This window comes from Nyctereutes procyonoides, unplaced genomic scaffold, assembly GCF_905146905.1.
Source record: "Nyctereutes procyonoides isolate TBG_1078 unplaced genomic scaffold, NYPRO_anot_genome, whole genome shotgun sequence".
Lineage (NCBI taxonomy): Eukaryota > Metazoa > Chordata > Mammalia > Carnivora > Canidae > Nyctereutes > Nyctereutes procyonoides.
In genome coordinates, this window is record NW_026575140.1 from 59,309,422 (window position 1) to 59,322,321 (window position 12,900).

At 41.7% G+C, this 12,900-nt stretch overlaps 1 protein-coding gene across 3 annotated transcripts in view; it reads left to right on the forward strand.

The window, feature by feature from the left end:
• The window catches only part of ANKFY1 (ankyrin repeat and FYVE domain containing 1), an 81,480-nt gene that overhangs the window by 32,757 nt on the left and 35,823 nt on the right, over nt 1-12,900 (forward strand). For all 3 annotated transcript variants that reach the window (XM_055307203.1, XM_055307204.1, XM_055307205.1), the window contains 2 exons: nt 7,753-7,888; nt 12,772-12,895. In XM_055307203.1, the coding sequence (XP_055163178.1) occupies nt 7,753-7,888; nt 12,772-12,895 (260 nt within the window). The remainder of the gene's footprint in view (nt 1-7,752; nt 7,889-12,771; nt 12,896-12,900) is intronic.

Sequence of the window (12,900 nt, forward strand, 5' to 3'; positions counted from 1 at the left end):
TGTCTCACATTTAGATCTTTCATCCATTTTGAGTTTATCTTTGTGTATGATGCAAGAGAGTGGTCTAGTTTCATTCTTCTGCATGTGGATGTCCAATTTTCCCAGCACCATTTATTGAAGAGACTGTCTGTCTTCCAGTGGATAGTCTTTCCTCCTTTGTCAAATATTAGTTGACCATAAAGTTGAGGGTCCACTTCCGGATTCTCTATTCTGTTCCATTGATATATGTGTCTGTTTTTGTGCCAGTACCACACTGTCTTGATGACCACAGCTTTGTAGTACAACCTGAAAAATGGCATTGTGAGCCCCAGCTATGGTTTTCTTTTTTAAAATTCCCCTGGCTATTCAGGGTCTTTTCTGATTCCACACAAATCTTAAAATAATTTGTTCTAACTCTCTGAAGAAAGTCCATGGTATTTTGATAGGGATTGCATTAAACGTGTAAATTCCCCTGGGTAACACATTTTTACAATATTAATTCTGCCAATCCATGAGCATGGAATATTTTTTCAATCTCTTTGTGTCTTCCTCAATTTCTTTCAGAAGTGTTCTATAGTTTTTAGGGTATAGATCCGTTACCTCTTTGGTTAGGTTTATTCCTAGGTATCTTATGCTTTTGGGTGCAATTGTAAATGGGATTGACTCCTTAATTTCTCTGCTTTCAGTCTCACTGTTCATGTATAGAAATGCCACTGACTTCTGGGCATTGATTTTGTATCCTGCCATGCTGCCAAATTGCTGTATGAGTTCTAGCAATCTTGGGATGGAGTCTTTTGGGTTTTCTATGTAGAGTATCATGTCATCGGCGAAGAGGGAGAGTTTGACTTCTTCTTTGCCAATTTGAATGCCTTTAATGTCTTTTTGTTGTCTATTGCTGAGGCTAGGACTTCCAGTACTATGTTGAATAGCAGTGGTGAGAGTGGACATCCCTGTCTTGTTCCTGATCTTAGGGGAAAGGCTCCCAGTGCTTCCCCATTGAGAATGATATTTGTTGTGGGCTTTTCGTAGATGGCTTTTAAGATGTTGAGCAATGTTCCCTCTATCCCTACACTCTGAAGAGTTTTGATCAGGAATGGATGCTGTATTTTGTCAAATACTTTCTCTGCATCTAATGAGAGGATCATATGGTTCTTGGTTTTTCTCTTGCTGATATGATGAATCACATTGATTGTTTTACGGGTGTTGAACCAGCCTTGCGTCCCGGGAATAAATCCTACTTGGTCATGGTGAATATTTTCTTAATGTACTGTTGGATCCAATTGGCTAGTATCTTGTTGAGAATTTTTGCATCCATGTTCATCAGGGATATTGGTCTATAATTCTCCTTTTTGGTGGGGTCTTTGTCTGGTTTTGGAATTAAGGTGATGCTGGCCTCATAGAATGAATTTGGAAGTACTCCATCTCTTTCTATCTTTCCAAACAGCTTTAGTAGAATAGGTATGGTTTCTTTTTTAAACGTTTGATAGAATTCCCCTGGGAAGCCATCTGACCCTGGACTTTTGTGTCTTGGGAGGTTTTTGATGATTGCTTCAGTTTCCTCCCTGGTTATTGGCATGTTCAGGTGTTCTATTTCTTCTTGATCCAGTTTTGGTAATTTGTGACTTTCCAGAAATGCGTCCATTTCTTCTAGATTGCGTAATTTATTGGCGTAGAGCTGTTCATAATCTGTTTTTAAAATCGTTTGTATTTCCTTGGTGTTGGTAGTGATCTCTCCTTTCTCATTCATGATTTTATGAATTTGAGTCTTCTCTCTCTTCTTTTTATTTTTTTTTTAAATTTTTTTAAATTTATTTATGATAGTCACAGAGAGAGAAAGAGAGAGAGGCAGAGACATAGGCAGAGAGAGAAGCAGGCTCCATGCACCGGGAGCCCGATGTGGGATTCGATCCCGGTTCTCAAGGATCACGCCCTGGGCTAAAGGCAGGCGCCAAACCGCTGCACCACCCAGGGATCCCCTCTCTTCTTTTTAATAAGGCTGGCTATTGGTTTATCTATCTTCTTAATTGTTTCAGAGAACCAACTCCTGGTTTTGTTGATCTGTTCCACAGTTCTTCTGGTCTCGATTTTGTTGAGTTCTGCTCGAATCTTTATTAACTCTCTTCTTCTGCTGGGTGTGTAGGATCTATCTGCTGTTTTTTCTCTAGCTCCTTTAGGTGTAAGGTCAGCGTTTGTATTTGAGTTCTTTCCAGTTTTTGGATGGATGCTTGTATTACGATGTATTTCCCCCTCAGGACTGCTTTTGCTGCATCCCAAAGAATTTGAACGGTTGTATCTTCATTCTCATTAGTTTCCATGAAACTTTTTAATTCTTCCTTAATTTCCTGGTTGACCCTTTCATCTTTTAGCAAGATGTTCCTTAACCTCCATGTGTTTGAAGTCCTTCCAAACTTCTTGTGATTTAGTTCTAATTTTAAGGCATTATGGTCTGAGAATATGCAGGGGATGATCCCAATCTTTTAGTATTGGTTAAGACCTGATTTGTGACCCAGTATGTGGTCTATTCTGGAGAAAGTTCCATGTGCACTGGAGAAGAATGTGTATTCAGTTGAGTTTGGATGTAAAGTTCTGTAGATATCTGTGAAATCCATCTGGTCCAGTGTATCATTTAAAGCTCTCGTTTCTTTGGAGATGTTGTGTTTAGAAGACCTATCGAGTGTAGAAAGTGCTAGATTGAAGTCACGAAGTATAAGTGTATTATTATCTAAGTTTGTCTTAAGTTTGGTTATTAATTGATTGATATATTTGGCAGCTCCCACATTCGGGGCATATATATTGAGGATTGTTAAGTCCTCTTGTTGGATAGATCCTTTAAGTATGATATAGTGTCCCTCTTCATGTCTCACTATAGTCTTCGGGGTAAATTTTAGTTTATCTGATATAAGGATGGCTGCCCCTGCTTTCTTTTGAGGACCATTTGAATGGTAAATGGTTCTCCAACCTTTTATTTTCAGGCTGTAGGTGTCCCTCTGTCTAAAATGAGTCTCTTGTAGACAGCAAATAGATGGGTCCTGCTTTTTTATCCAGTCTGACACCCTGCGCCTTTCGATGGGGTCCTTAAGCCCGTTCACGTTCAGAGTTACTATTGAAAGATATGAGTTTAGTGTCATCATGATATCTATTCAGTCCTTGTTTCTGTGGATTGTTCCATTGGACTTCTTCTTAAAGGGGAATTTTGAGAGTCCCCCTAAAATTTCTTGCAGAGCTGGTTTGGAGGTCACATATTCTTTCAGTTCCTGCCTGTCTTGGAAGCTCTTTATCTCTCCTTCCATTTTGAATGAGAGCCTTGCTGGATAAAGTATTCTTGGTTGCATGTTCTTCTCATTTAGGACCCTGAATATATCCTGCCAGCCCTTTCTGTCCTGCCAGGTCTCTGTGGAGAGGTCTGCTGTTACCCTAATACTCCTCCCCATAGAAGTCAGGGATTTCTTGTCTCTTGCTGCTTTAAGGATCTTCTCTTTATCTTTGGAATTTGCAAGCTTAACTATTAAATGTCAAAGTGTTGAACGTTTTTATTGATTTTAGGGGGGGATCTCTCTATTTCCTGGATCTGAATGCCTGTTTCCCTTCCCAGATTAGGAAACTTCTCAGCTAGGATTTGTTCAAAGACATATTCTGGCACTCTGTCCCTTTCGGCACCCTCGGGAACCCCAATTAAACATAGGTTTTTCTTCCTGAGGCTGTCGTTTATTTCCCTTAATCTATCTTCATGGTCTTTTAATTGTTTGTCTCTTTTTTCCTCAGTTTCCCTCTTTGCCATTAACTTGTCTTCTATGTCACTCACTCGTTCTTCCACCTTGTTAACCGTTGTCGTTAGGACTTCTAGTTTGGATTGCATCTCATTCAATTGATTTTTAATTTCTGCCTGATTGTATCTAAATTCTGCAGTCATGAAGTCTCCTGAGTCCTTTATGCTTTTTTCTAGAGCCACCAGTAGCTTTATAATAGTGCTTCTGTATTGGCTTTCTGACATTGAATTGCAATCCAAATTTTGTAACTCTGTGGGAGAGAGGACTGTTTCTGATTCTTTCTTTTGATGTGAGGTTTTCCTGCTAGTCATTTTGCTCAGTGCAGAGTGGCCAAAAACAATTGTATTGGGAAAAGGAGAAAAAGAGATGAGAGAAAGAAGGAAATAAAAGAGAAAGAAAAGAATAAAGAAAGAAAAAAAGAAGAAAAAGAGAAAGAAAAAGAAAGGAAAAAAAGGGATGGGTAGCAAACAAATCAAAAGGCAAAAAAAAAAAAAACCCTAAGAAAACAAAAAACACGGAGTATTCTCTGATTCTGTATACTGTAAGTCCCTTGACTTCCTCTGGAACTTTCCAGCGCTGCTTGGTCAATAATTTGTTTTTCCCCTGTCCCTCTAGCTGGTCTTCTGGGGGAGGGGCCTGTTGTGCTGATTTTCAGGTGTTAGCACTTGGGGGAGCTGCTCTGCCCCCTGCCTGGCGCAGGGCTCAGTGAGTCATGTTTATCCTGTTTATGTTGTGAGGCCACCTTGAGGCTCAGTGGGGGTTGTTTACCCTGTGAAGCCCCAGGAGGAACAACCACAGTGGTGGTGGCCAGCTCTGGAGCCCTGGATTCAGTTCCCGCAGTAACTACAGAGCTTTCAGTCTGCAGGGGCCTGGATGCTCCGGGGGCGGGGCCGCTGATCTGCTCAGCTTGGGGCAGGAGTGTCCTTGCTGTTCTGTCCCCTCCTGGACTCTGCCTGCCCTGGGGGTGGGGGGTGGGGTCGGATCCTGGGCTGTGTCCCAGTGCCCTGTGCTCCTGGGCCTGCACTGTTGCATTCCTGCTCCGGGCGGAGCAGCCCCCTCTGCGTGGAGCCTCCGCCAGAGCCCCTCCCCCTCTGAGCTGCTCCCTGGTCCAGGGTCCAGCCATGGGCGCGTTCCAGCCCTTTAGGGAGCTTGGCGCACTCTCCCCGGGGCGCAGGTATCTGTTAGTGTCCCAGGGAGCCTGAGGGCATCCCCGCTCTCCTGGGGTCCTGCTCTAACTCCCTGGGAGCGCCTTTCTGCCGGGGGTGGGGGGGTTGGGGGGGTGGGGGGGGAGGAAGATGGTGCTTTCCTGTCCTGGGGGCATTCGCCTGGGCCTTAGCCTGGCTCCTCGCGGGCCCCTCCCCCTTGGATGCCTTTTGTTTCTTTATCCCCCCCCCCTTCCTACCTTGATAGAAGGGTGAACTCTTCTCACTGTAGCATTCCAGCTGTTCTCTCTTTAAATCTCAGGCCAAATTCGTAGATTTTTCAGGATGATTTGAAGGTTATCTAGGTAGTTTGGTGGGGACAGGAGACTTGGGGACCCTACTCTTCTGCCATCTTCTGGCCCAAGTACTCTGCTGTTACTTTTGAAAGATGCTGTTTACCACAGTTTTTTAATTTTATGAATCAAAAACTAAAATAAATGAAGAAAAAATTGTTGGAAACTTGCAGACAATTCAGTTAAACCAGAGTCATAGTAAGATTTTCAGAACACCTTTCTCAATGTTTTACTGATTAAGTACAGGATTTAAGTAAGGAAATTAATTTCCTCAGTATGCTTCATTTAATGGCTAATTGCCTACTAAGTTTATTCCCATTCTTTCCAAATGGCTTATAAAACGTTTATTTAAAATCAAAACAACAACAAAACTGGCTACATAAAAGATCTCAAGTTCTCTACTAAGTGTGGCTGTGGGCACCTAGACTGTGGTGACATCAGAAGTTGGGGTGTTCTTTCTCTTGTGGTCCCTACAGTCACAGATTTTGATCAGCTTGTGTGCCAGCGGCCCTGGTGAAGGGTGACTGCCTCTAGAAGCAGGTATGCCATACAGGTCGTGGAGGCCACTGCTTTCACTTCTCAGAGTCTGCTCCTCTGCGTCTCCTCCTGCTTTTACAGGCTCCTTTGACTTGAACAGCCACTTGTGTAAGTAGATGGGATGCAATAGAGACTGCATGATTCACTTAAAAGTGTGCAGTTGGAACCACACCCCCTCCTGCTGGCTTAGTGCTCTGCCCACCTTGTAGCATGGCTGCTTGGTCGGACTCTCAAAATGAATTTATTTTCAGTGTATTTTGTAGATTAAGGGAAGAGTCAAGGCATGAGTGGAATGCTTGGAGATCACTTGATCTTCATTTGAAATTTTGAGGGCTCCCAGAAAATCCCTGGTAATTGTGGTTAAGAAAATTATTTAGGTTTTAGTTTATCAGTTGTCAGGTTTATTGATTTGGACAATTGAGGGAGGGTTTTGAAGGAAAGCAGCCAAATTTTAAAACAGAATCAGGGGCACCCGGGTGGCTCAGTCAGGCATCCCACTCTTAGTTTCAGCTCATATCATGATCCCGGGGTCCTGAGATTCAGTCCCATATCAGGCTCCACACTGGGTGTGGAGCCTGCTTAAGATTCTCTCTCTCCTTCAGCGTCTGCCCTCCTCCTCCTCCTTTCAAAAAAAAGAAAAAAGAAAAGCAAGCAAAATCAGGGAAATAAAAAAAAATAAAAAATTAGCCCAAAGAAAAGTTATAGATCCTACTAGGGTTAATTTTAGGGTTTATTCTTCCAGTGTCTCAGTAGATAGTCAGGCGCACCTGGTTGGCTTATTCCATGGAGCATGTGACTCTTGACTTTGGGCTCAATCTCATGACTGGGTGTAGAGTGTAGAGATTACTTAAAAAAAAAAAAAGACTGATAATCTTACGGCCATAGCACCCTGAGTGTCCTCAGTCTTATCTGATAGGACAGATCAGAAGCTTAGCTAAGCAGGGTTGGGCTAAGCAGGGTTGGGCCTCTCGTTAGTACTTGGACAGGAGACAGACACAAAGGCGTGTGTGTCTGTGTGTGTGTGTGTGTGTGTGTGTGTGTATACATACTGATACACATGTGTATACACACACATCTCCAAAAAACGAGATCATTTAATACATGTATTTTTAGCCTTTTTAAGAACCTGATATGTAGTGCATATCTTTTTAGGTTGATTATTGAGATCTAAATAACTTCAATTGATACAAAACTTTCCAGTGTGAGTATATACTATAATTATTAGCTTACCAGTATTGTACTCTGAAGATTTTTGTTCCAGTTTTTCATTTTTAAAAATAATACTGTGTTCACTGTCTTAATATATATGTTTCTCTGTATTTGCTCAGTTATTAGACTAATATTCTACACATATAATTGGTGTACTTTTTAGGAATCTTTCAGACAAAAAATGTATTCTAGTTTAAATTTGTGTTTGTAGTTACTGGTAAGGTTTACTGAACCTTTTTATTTATCCTTGGGAATTACCATTTATATCATGTTTTCATGTGTGTTTGTAAGATCTTTTTATTGGGATATAAACTCTGTCATATATTTAGAATGTTTCCCCCCAATTTATTTGATTTACATCTTTTTTCTTTTTAAGAGAGAAAGGTAAGGAGGGAAGGGGATGGGGGAGAGGGAGAGTAAGAATCTTAAGCAGGCTCCATGCTGATGTGGGGTTTAATCTCATGACTCTGAGATTATGACTTGAGCTGAAATAAAAAGTCAGACACTCGACCTACTGAGCACCCAGGTGCTCCTTGACTTACATCTTGAGTAGTTTGCTTCTCTTACTTACCACCCTTTGCAAAACTTTAACATTTTTCTGAAGTCAGATGCTGCCCAGAAAAGCATTAATTGCCATTTTTAATGGCTGCATGATATTTGAGTTGAGGGTACCAGAATTTATTAGTCTGAAGTTTTAGGAATCCTCAAACAGGCATAAGTGTGTTATTGGTGCTTTGTTTTCAGTGTCTCTCTTTTCATAAGCAGATGCTAACCCTGAGGTGACCAGGACGATGCTCCGCTGGATCTACACAGATGAGCTGGAGTTCAGAGAAGATGACGTATTCCTGACTGAGCTGATGAAGCTGGCTAATCGGTTTCAGCTCCAGCTCCTCAGGGAGAGGCAAGTCACAGCACATCTATTCAAGCACCTCACATGGTGGTGGCTGAGCTTTAATTATGCCAAGCTCTGGGAAAACAGCTGCTTCTGCTAATGTAAATAACTTTTGCAAGGTGTTCTTTTAAAGGCAGTGGGGAGATTATTTTATCTCCCTTGCTTTGTTATTTTGTAAGCTAAATTTTGCCACAGTTTTTAGGTATTCTCTTTTCTTTCACTGATTTTTTTTTAACCTGAGATTACATAATAGTGTAAGCTGATAAACTGAGTATGAGCTAATACAGCAGATTATAGTGTCCAAACTCTCAGCTTTCCCTCCAGTACCACTTCCTGTGACATTTATTCTACTTATGTGATATATGTACTTGGGTGAAGTCCTTGGTCATATTGTTTTTGCTAGAAACTCAATAATGCTTGAATTAATACACAAGAGTATGGCTCAGTAGGTTTCATAGACAGTGTTTCTGAGCTTTTGCTTCATTTGTTACTGCGTTTTAGATTCTGAAGGAGATAGTCTGCTCTGTTTTTTTTTATATTGCATTTTCTCTTTTGCTTTTCCAAGTTGGCCTTCCAGAGCAACAGAGAACAAAATGTCATCGAGATGATGTCATGCCTTTGATTTCTGTTTGGCTTGTGGCCTTTGGTAGTCAGATTGGTTGGTGGGACGTACATCATTTAGTTATCTTTCGTATCACCTTGGGTGCTACAGGAATGGCCTTCAAACAGTGCTCCACCCGCTGTTGTGTTGCCCTTGGAGCCCAGAGCTGCTTGCTGCCACTACTGTGGGGCTGCTGTTCACTGAGCCTGCCATGCACCACATGAATGAGCACACAGGTTCCTCTTAATGCTCTAGGGTTAACATCAGCTTGAATGTATTTTTAATATCTAAAACCAAAAACTCAAAAAACCCCAACAGGTCTGAGATATGTAAGCATGTCTAGTACTTGGTTAGCAAAGCTGACTTGACTGTGGAGGCCTTGAAGTGAACTCTGGTTTGTTTGGGTGAGTATTTGAGCCATCTGAGAGTGAATTGAGAATGATTTTAATTAGATTGAATATGATTTGTATCTTTTTTCCCCAGATTTCCTGAGCTTTTTTCCATTGGCCTTGACAGACTTGCTTGTAAATTAAATTGCTTTGATAAAAATGCCCTGGGGTCAGAGTAGTATAGGTAATTGTAATCTTTGTAATGGATTCTTTAATTAAAATGTTTGCTTATTGACTGGGTAGGCCCTTAACCATCAACATTACCAGGTGCTCAATTTTGTATTGTTGGATGTCAACATTAAGTTGTTATCTGTCTCTGTTGAGGCTTTGGTGAGAGCAGGGCTGGGAGATACCCAGGAGTCCAGGTGGGGGTGGGGTCAAATGTCAACTTTTTATGTACGTATGTATGTATTCATTCATTCATTCATTTAGATTTTATTTATTTATTCATGAGAGACACAGAAAAAGAGAGGCAGAGACACGGGCAGTGGGAGAAGCAGGCTCTCTGCAGGGAGCCCAATGTGGGACTCGATCCCGGGACTCCAGGATCACACCCTGGGCCAAAGGCAGGCACTAAACTGTTGAGCCACCCAGGGATCCCCCAAATGTCAACTTTTAAAGGGTCACAGAGTGCCCACTGCTGTGTGCAGGAAGAATCACATGTCTGAGGTAGTAATCTGTCATAAATGTGTGCAGGTCAGTATAAAGCAGGTATTGCTCATGTTTGTAATGTCGGGATCTCGGAGGTTTGGGAATGCTACCACCACTTTGATGAAAAGGAAGGTTTTTTTGGTAAGTATTATCAGAAAGATGATTTAAAAAAATATTTTATTTATTTATTTGGCACAGAGAGAGAGAACACAAGCCGGGGTGCAGAGGCAGACTCCCTGCCGAGCTGGGAGTCTGAGGTGGGGGCTCCAGCCCAGGAAGCTGAGTTCATGACCTGAGCCAAAGGCAGAAAGAAGCTTCACCAACTGATCCACCCAGGAGCCTTGATTTTTTTTTTTTTTTTTTTTACAGAGAATTAATAGTATATGCTAAAAATTGACAATTAATATAGTAGTTGTTTTCCTGATTGTAGAAATACAAGCTCAGCGTATAGCATTTAGAAAATACAGAATAATACAAAGAAAAGGCCCTGGGTCATTTGTAATTCAGCCACTGCTAATGTTTTATTGTTTCTCCTGTCAAGTATCTTTTCCACACCTCCTTTTCATGCACATCAGAGTAATACTGAAACTAGACAGAAATTTGTGAGATGCTTAATATATTCTGGATTTTATACTTTGAAAATTGTTTTGTCCATCTATATCCTTTTAGTGCTCTAAAATTAAAACATGTATTAACAAAATTCTTAGGATACCTGGGTGTCTCAGTGGTTGGGCATCTGCTTTCAGCCCAGGGCGTGATTGATTCCTGGGTCCTAGGATCGAGTCCAACATCGGACTCCCTGCATGGAGTCTGCTTCTCCCTCTGCCTATGTCTGTGCCTCTCTCTGTATCTCTCATGAATAAATAAATAAATAAAATCTTTCAAAAAAGACAAAACCAAAATATCTCCAAAAGAAAGTTAGTCTGGGGATCCCTGGGTGGTGCAGCGGTTTAGTGCCTGCCTTTGGCCCAGGGCGCGATTCTGGAGACCCGGGATCGAATCCCACGTCGGGCTCCCAGTGCATGGAGCCTGCTTCTTCCTCTGCCTGTGTCTCTGCCTCTCTCTCTTTCTCTCTGTGTGACTATCATAAATAAATAAAAATTAAAAAAAAAAAAAAAAAGAAAGTTAGTCTGTCCTACTACTTTTGAAAGAGAAGATAAGAACTGAGAATCTGAATTTTTAAATGAGATGACATGGTCTTTTATGTAAAGGTAAGTTTAATTTTATGTTATGCAAACCATTTTGAAATAATAAATGGCATTCTGGGAACCCCAGAGGTAGGTGAAAATGAAGTGTCTGCCAGTTGTAACAAAACATCTGTCTTCATGAAACACATTTGAGTATCTTTGTACAGATGTCATTTGGCAGTAGAAAGAAGGGGATTTGTCTGTAAGAGTGCTTAGCAAAGCTTCTCTGCAGACGTGAATCAGTAGTCCCTTAGGTAGGACGTTAGGACAGCTGTTCATGGGTATCTGTCATTGTAAAATTGAGAATTTCCACGCATTTAAGCAGAAGACTCTTCTCCCAAATGCTCTGATTTTATAACAGGTCACAATCACTTGGGGGAAGGTTGCTCAGATGGTGTTGCTCAGTACAGTAACTCACTGTGATACTGTAACACTTTGATTTATAAGTGCCCTGTGGGAGATGCTTCTTCACACCACCTCACCTGTGTTACTTAGAAACAAAGAACTTAAGCATCAGTCTTGGAATAAAATAGGTGCCAGCGTTTATTGCTGGATGGAGAAAGGATGGCAAAGCTGTTGCTGCCCACCCCCCCCAAGGTCTCATTGGTGAGGCTTGGGAGGTTTGTTCTTTTGTTCTTCTCTGGTCTTTGTTAACACTTCCATCCTTCTTCCCCTTCTCTCTCCTGCGTCAGTGGCCTCTCTCCAACTCTGTGAGCTACCCCTCACCTGTAAAAACTCAGAATTATCTGCTAGATGATCATTTTTTCTTACTGTAGTACTGAAACCAGTCCATTTTGGTTATAAACGAGGCTGCTGCCTTGAGAAGGCCCTCAAACTGGTGAGCATATCAGGTATGTACCAAATACTGTGTGCAGTTCACTTAGCTTTCCTTTACCTGGGAAAATGCACACAGATACTCTGACCCTCTGAACAAGAGCACTGTGTTTACTACATGGAACAGGAGACAGGGCACAGACAGTTCAGTGGATCTCCATTCAGGTCTTTTTTACCTCACAGCTCAGTGTTGTCAGTGCTGATTCTGCCCTTAGGATCAGAAAAGGGTTTCTGTGGGTGTTGCAGGACAGATGAAGCAATAGTAGGCTGCCAGGTCTCTGTGATGCTTTAGAGGTGAGCCTCATTTGTACGGAGATGTGCAGACACGGGAGTGGAAGGACTGTGCACTTGCCTCCTTTCCCCCAGTCCCAGTGCTGCATCTCCTAGGCTAGGGTGTGGGTTGGCTTTGTGCCAGCAGGGACCTGGTTGCCTGTCTGACATAAAGGGTGCCTTCTTATCAGTGCATGGGAGAGTCTTGTGGTGATGCTTGTAAGCAGACTTTTTGGACATCCATGGAGCTGATTTTTCTGTGTTAGTATATTCTATAATAAGTTAGGGACATGTGAATTGTACACTGTAGGTGTACTGTTGGTGTGCTTCAGGTGTAGTGGGGGTGTACTGTGTGTATACCGTGTACATGCTATGGGTTTACTGTGTGAAATTCAGTTGGCTCTATACATTTTCTAGGTGGACTTTCAAAAGTCAGTTTTATTGAGTGATAATGCACATACCGTATGGTTCAGCTTTGGGAGAATGTTTCAGACAAACTAATTTATTGAGGCATACACAGAGCCTCCTGCTTGAAGCTAATTTGAGGCCTCACTGGTGGCATTACAGAACTGTGCTGATAGGAATTGTACATATGTCCTGTACAGTTAAATATAAAAGGAGTGAATTTGACCTATTGTGTGTTTGATTTTGCCAGCACCTATGTATAATAAACCTGTGAGTTTCATGGAATTACTTATAAGGCAGTGGGGGGTTATGCTTAATGTGTTTATTTAGAGGTTATTTTGATTCTGACCAGAATGGTCAATGTGCTATATAATGCAATTCTTGTACTTTTAAAATATGGTAGGTCAGCTGTACTTATCCCTAACTCCTCTGTGTAACCTTGTATGTTAGTGTTATTGGACATAGACAGCCAGTACACAGATTACAGCTTTGGTTTGTTCACTTACGAATCTATTTGTCCTAATGACACCATTCATCATTAATATTCTCTTGCAGATGTGAGAAGAGTGTTATGTCTCTGGTGAACGTCAGGAACTGTATTCGCTTCTATCAGACCGCAGAGGAACTGAGTGCCAGCACTCTCATGAACTATTGTGCAGAAATTATTGCCAGTCACTGGGTGAG